The sequence below is a fragment of the Poecilia mexicana genome, unplaced genomic scaffold, assembly GCF_051168715.1.
Source record: "Poecilia mexicana isolate PSO_F unplaced genomic scaffold, ASM5116871v1 scaffold_18, whole genome shotgun sequence".
Classification (NCBI taxonomy): domain Eukaryota; kingdom Metazoa; phylum Chordata; class Actinopteri; order Cyprinodontiformes; family Poeciliidae; genus Poecilia; species Poecilia mexicana.
The window spans coordinates 6,700,589-6,706,613 of NW_028263387.1; the positions used below are offsets into that span (position 1 = coordinate 6,700,589).

Here is a 6,025-nt window from a genome sequence, read left to right on the forward strand (position 1 = left end):
TTATATATATATATCTTGTAATCATTTCTTATGATTACAAGAAAGCCTATGACTCAATGCCACACACCTGGATCATTGAATGCTTAGAGATGTACAACATCAATAGGACTCTAAGAGCCTTCATTGCTAACTCGATGGGGCTGTGGAAAACCACCCTTGAAGCCAACTGCAAACCACTTGCACAAGTGTCCATCAAATGTGGCATATACCAAGGAGATGCTCTGTCCCCACTGCTGTTCTGCATAGGCCTGAACCCCCTCAGCCAAATCATCAACAAGACTGGCTACGGATACCGCCTCAAGAATGGGGCCACAATCAGTCACCTCCTCTACATGGATGACATCAAGCTGTACGCCAAGAGCGAGCGAGACATCGACTCACTGATCCACACCACCAGGATCTACAGCACTGACATTGGGATGTCATTCGGACTAGAGAAGTGTGGCCGGATGGTTACAAAGAGAGGGAAGGTCGTCCGCACAGAAGGGGTCTCACTCCCAGAGGGAACGATAGCAGACATAGAGCACAGCTACAAGTACCTGGGAATACAGCAAGCAAATGGCAACCTCGATGAGGTCACAAGGAAAGGAGCCACAGCCAAATACCTCCAACGAATAAGGCAAGTCCTGAGAAGCCAGCTCAATGGCAAGAACAAGATCCGTGCAATAAACAGCTATGCCTTGCCAGTAATCAGATACCCTGCCGGAATAATTAGCTGGCCAATGGAAGAGATGAAGGCCACGGATGTTAAGACTCGGAAGCTACTAACCATGCATGGAGGGTTCCACCCCAAATCCAGCACCCTGAGACTGTACACGAGCCGTAAGGAAGGAGGCAGAGGACTAGTGAGTGTGAGAGCCACTGTCCAGGATGAAACATCCAAGATCCATAAATACATCAAGGACAAAGCCTCAACGGACGATGTGCTCAGCGAATGTCTCAGGCAATGGGGAACAGAGGACGAGGTGCTGGAGGAACCATCATGGGAAGATAAGCCCCTACATGGGATGTACCACCGACAAATAACTGAAGTTGCTGATATCAGGAAATCCTACCAATGGCTGGAGAAAGCTGGACTCAAGGACAGCACAGAGGCCCTCATCCTGGCCGCCCAGGAACAGGCCCTAAACACCAGAGCAATAGAAGCTCAGATCTACCACACCAGACAAGACCCAAGGTGTAGGTTGTGCAAGGAGGCCTCTGAGACAGTCCAGCACATAACAGCAGGGTGCAAGATGCTGGCAGGGAAAGCGTACATGGAACGACATAACCAAGTGGCGGGCATAGTGTACAGGAACATCTGTGCAGAATATGGACTGGAAGCCCCGAGGTCAAAATGGGGGACACCCCCAAAGGTGGTGGAGAATGACCGAGCTAAGATCCTGTGGGACTTCCAGATCCAGACAGACAAGATGGTAATGTCGAACCAACCGGACATTGTGGTGGTGGATAAAGAACAGAGGAAAGCCGTTGTGGTGGATGTAGCAATACCAAGTGACCACAACATCAGGAAAAAGGAGCATGAGAAACTGGAGAAATACCAGGGCCTAAGAGAGGAACTGGAGAAGGCCTGGAAGGTGAAGACCACAGTGGTGCCTGTGGTCATCGGGGCCCTCGGGGCAGTCACCCCCAAACTGGAGCAGTGGCTCAAACAGATCCCAGGAACAACATCAGACATCTCAGTCCAGAAATGTGCAGTTCTAGGCACAGCCAAGATACTGCGCAGAACCCTCAAGCTCCCAGGCCTCTGGTAGAGGACCCGAGCTCAGAGGATGAAAGAGACCACCCACTGAGGGTGAGAGGGGAATTTTTTTAATTTTTATATATATATATATATACATACATATATTAGTAAATATGTAGAGTTAATGTGCAAAAATGTATAGTTTATTAGTAAATATATAGTGTTAAAATGCAAAAATGTCAATAAATATTTTGCAAAACAACAACATGCATTTCTCCAATGGTTCATTGAAACTGATATTTTAGTGTTGACTTTCTGTGAAACTATTTGCAGAAACAAATCGTATCTGGAACAGAGACATTTAGCCATCGCTGCGTTTGAAGCTAAATAGAAGATAAAAAAAGTGTCCTGGTTTTTAGATATTAAATTGACAATAAATTTAGGAATAATTCCAGCATTTGCGTTTATCAAATATCAGGACGATTACTGGCAGACAACTTCTCTCCAACATATGAGCTAACTAACAACAAAAATGTCAAATGTCCAATTAAAAGCACAAAAACACAACACTCACATAAATTCCACTAAACTGCATCCTTAAAGACATTATTTTTTTTAGATCAAAGCGCTGTGGAGATCCAACACACTGTGTGTAGCTATTCAGATGAAGGTGGAACGGCACTTTATGTTACATTTAGAGTTCCTTTCTTATAGCAAATGACACTTTGTGCCCTATTTACAGCTGATTGACTGTATTTATTTGTTTTAATCTTGAGTTTTTACCCTGAAAGTAGATAAAGCGCTGCACATGTTCAGGACGTTTGACTTTTTTCACTTTTTTCCTTCATTTTTAAAAAGCTGACTTGTCAGACATAGAAAGACTATTGATCAGATGTTCACTTCAAAGTCTTTGATGTGTTTTAAAAGAGTAAAAATCACACATTTCAACCTTGCAGACTGAACACCAACTTGAGTTCAGTTTATTTTTACCACCTTGTAACATTTATGATTTTCATTAGCCTGACTGTGAAGCCGAAGTCACTGGCCATCAGGAAGTGACCTATTGACCTCTCTGTCTGGTGTCTTTGACCTGGTGTGTGACAGAGTCCAAAGAAAAGACACACTATTTGTTAAACGTGTCTCATGCTGAAACCCGGATGTATGGAGACAGAGAGCTGAGTGTGGACGAAACTGGAAACAAATAAGGTTCAACATGGAAACAGAACAGGTTCATGCAAATATGAGGAGCTCTGAGAGTATGGATTTCAAATAAGTCTCTCTCTCTCTCTTTTACTTCTACTTTACAGGGGAATTTTCTCCGGTTTAAATATTCAAATGATGAAATATTCAAATCGATCATTTCTTTAGTCGCCTGTGTTGGCCAAACATCGTCATTTGACTGGAAGCAGTCGACAAGAAAACAACCAACTCAGTGAAAAAGAACTAGATGTAAGTTTCAGCTCAATACTTTGTCTCTCTGCTCTCATCATTTCTCTGTCCAGTGGAGGGAGAGCTGCAGCTTTTCACTGTTTAAATGTTCTTCATCCAACAGAGACAAACTGCTGGAGGAAAATAATTCATCTGACAGCAAAGATGCAGTGGAGTCTGATTCTGCTCTTCCTGATGGGTAAGTTGATCTGAAACACAACTAGACTACGAGGAAACAGAGATACCTCTTTACAATCAAGCAGAAACTTCAATAAAAGTTCTACTCATATTATCTTGAAACTTATAGCCCATATTGTGTTTTGATGAAATCATCCTAATTTAATACCACAATTGTTTATGTTTCAGCTCAGTGTTGCTTCATGGACTGTCAGCTCTATCAGTTTCACTACATTAAACAGAATAAGAACTGGACTGAAGCTCAGCAGTACTGCAGAGAGAAACACACTGACCTGGTCACAGTGACTAACATGAAGGACATGAAGAGACTCATCAAGATCTCAGCTGGAGATCAGAAGGAAGCTTGGATTGGTCTGATCAGTAAACCAGAAGTTAACAGAACATGGTACTGGTCTCTGCCTGGAGTGAAGTTCAATGAAAGTGAGACAAACTGGAAACAAGGAGAACCATCTGATAGAGGAATTCAAGGGTTTGAAAACTGTGGGGCTATGTATCAAAATCTCACATGGCTAGATCAGGGTTGTCAGTGGTCTGAATATTTCCTCTGCTATGATGGTGAGTATTAAAAAAAACACAGTCTAAATTCGAGATTATCTCATAAAACTATCTGCACAAAATATTTTACAAAAGAAGAAAATTAAAGTATTAATTTCACCCACAAGAAATGGGAACCACTGCTTTCAGTGCATCAGTCAATGAACCTGATTTTATGTTCATCTTAAAAGTCATAAATGGAGATTTACATTTGTCTGTTCACTCCACAGAGAATAATAGAACCAATAAATATCACCTGATTAAAGACAAGAAGTCCTGGCAGGAAGCTCAGATTTACTGCAGAGAGAATCACACAGACCTGATCAGTGGATTAAAGCAGCTACAGGATGAAGAAGTGAAGAAATTGATGAAGTCTTCAGGCAGTAAAGAATACACTGGTCTATTCAGAGACAACTGGAGGTGGTCAGATGGAAGCAGTTTCTCTTTCAGACACTGGGATAAAAACTTTAACAATTCAGAATCCATCAGTGATCAATGTGCCATGACTGTGTTTGATGATGGAGGCAGATGGAAGAATGTGAGCTGTGCTGAAAGAAAACCCTTCATCTGTTATGATGGTGAGTTTTTGCTGCAATAAGACAAAGTATTTAAATCTAAGTAAATATGTAGGAAGAAATAAAAGAGCTTTATACTGTTGAAGTCTTTCTCATATACTAAATCTATAAAAATTGTCACATCTACACATAAACTCCATAAAAGATGCAGAAATATGAAACATTTCAGGCCTTTTAAATTGTTGACGGCTCTGTGTCTTGAGATAAATGAAGCTGTAGTTGCAATGATTTATTGTGTTTATTGCTTCTTGATGCAGATAACGTGATCCTGATTAAAGAAGATAAAACCTGGGAGGACGCCTTGTACTACTGCAGAGATCACCACCATGACCTGGTCACCATCACCAACATGGAGGATCAGAGATGGATCCAGGAGAAAGTCAAGAACGCATCGACTCCGTTTGTCTGGATGGGTCTGCGCTACACCTGCACTCTGGATTTCTGGTTCTGGGTCAGTGACGAGGTGGTCAGCTATAAGAACTGGGCTTTAGATGGACCGATGGATGAGTGTGACATGTCTGGAGCCATGGAGACGAAAAGGATCCAGCAGTGGTTCAAAATGAATGATACCAATGAATTCAATTTCATCTGTTCTAAGACTTAAATCTCCCACTGCCCGCAGCAGCAGGCTGATTATTCTGTTTTCCATAACCACCAAGACTGTAGGAAACGTCACTGAATGTTTGGAACAAACAAGGAAGTGAGATATGAAGGGGAAAGGTAGCTGCATTTGCATGCATGGAGTTTCCACAGAGGACATGAAGGTTTCTGCTTCACGCATCGTATCATGTTTCATGGCTCATTAACCCATTAATGACCTGAACTGATATTAACTGTAGATATTGAGAGAAACTTAGCTATAACCAGCTTTTTCCAAAGTCACATTTAGTCATTTTATTTATCCTCACACTCTTCTTTAATTCTGAATGTTTTATCATATATGTAAACATGGTTATATTCAGCTTTATGATGAATAAATGCATTTAGGGGCTTGCAGACTTGTTCTTATGACATCTACAGTTGTATTGTTTTTTTGTTTTTTTTTATCTTTTTCTCCACTCTAACTAGAGTGTATGCTGCCTAGAGTCATATGAAGAGGATTTGAGAATAAAAATAAAAATACTTAAATTACAAAACTTCTGAAGTTTCAACAGGAAGATGTTGGCAAAGTGAGAAGAGAAAAAAAAAACAAGTAGAGGCAGTGAAGTCAACAAAAATAATTCCATTATTCTGACAGCAAAGATGCAGTGGAGTCTGATTTTGCTCTCTGATGGTTAATTTGGTCTAAAGCACAACTAGCATCATTAGTTTCTGTTATTTCACTGACTCATCAGAATTCAAGCTCTTACAGTCAAATTTCAGAGCGTCTATGTCGTCCATGTCACAGAGTGTAGAACCCAGAGGTGCCACTTGACTAAAGACGGGTAAAATGTCCAGTTGAGGAAAACGTGGAATAAGCAGGAACAAGCAAAAACCACATAAACCTACAGCAGCTTTTTTATTTATTTATTTTTTTTTTTACAAATTGTAGTAGACATGTAATGTTTCACATTGTAACAATTGGGTTGTATCAAAAAAAATAAATAAAATAAATTGTTTAAATATA

The 6,025-nt window shown here is 40.8% G+C and overlaps 1 protein-coding gene across 1 annotated transcript; it reads left to right on the forward strand.

Moving 5' to 3' along the window:
- Positions 1 to 3,486: 3,486 nt before the first annotated feature.
- LOC106912982 (C-type mannose receptor 2-like) lies at positions 3,487 to 6,025 on the forward strand. The gene is made up of 3 exons (XM_088015910.1): positions 3,487 to 3,865; positions 4,075 to 4,422; positions 4,677 to 6,025. The coding sequence occupies exons 1-3, from the start codon at positions 3,493 to 3,495 to the stop codon at positions 5,021 to 5,023; spliced, it is 1,068 nt and encodes a 355-aa protein (XP_087872036.1). The 5' UTR covers positions 3,487 to 3,492; the 3' UTR covers positions 5,024 to 6,025.

Excerpts from the sequence above, each read along its gene's own strand:
- LOC106912982 (XM_088015910.1), top strand. The coding sequence starts at position 3,493 with ATGGACTGTCAGCTCTATCAGTTTCACTACATTAAACAGAATAAGAAC. Across the intron at positions 3,866-4,074 it reads ATATTTCCTCTGCTATGATG|AGAATAATAGAACCAATAAA; the intron begins GTGAGTATTAAA and ends TTCACTCCACAG. Across the intron at positions 4,423-4,676 it reads ACCCTTCATCTGTTATGATG|ATAACGTGATCCTGATTAAA; the intron begins GTGAGTTTTTGC and ends TTCTTGATGCAG.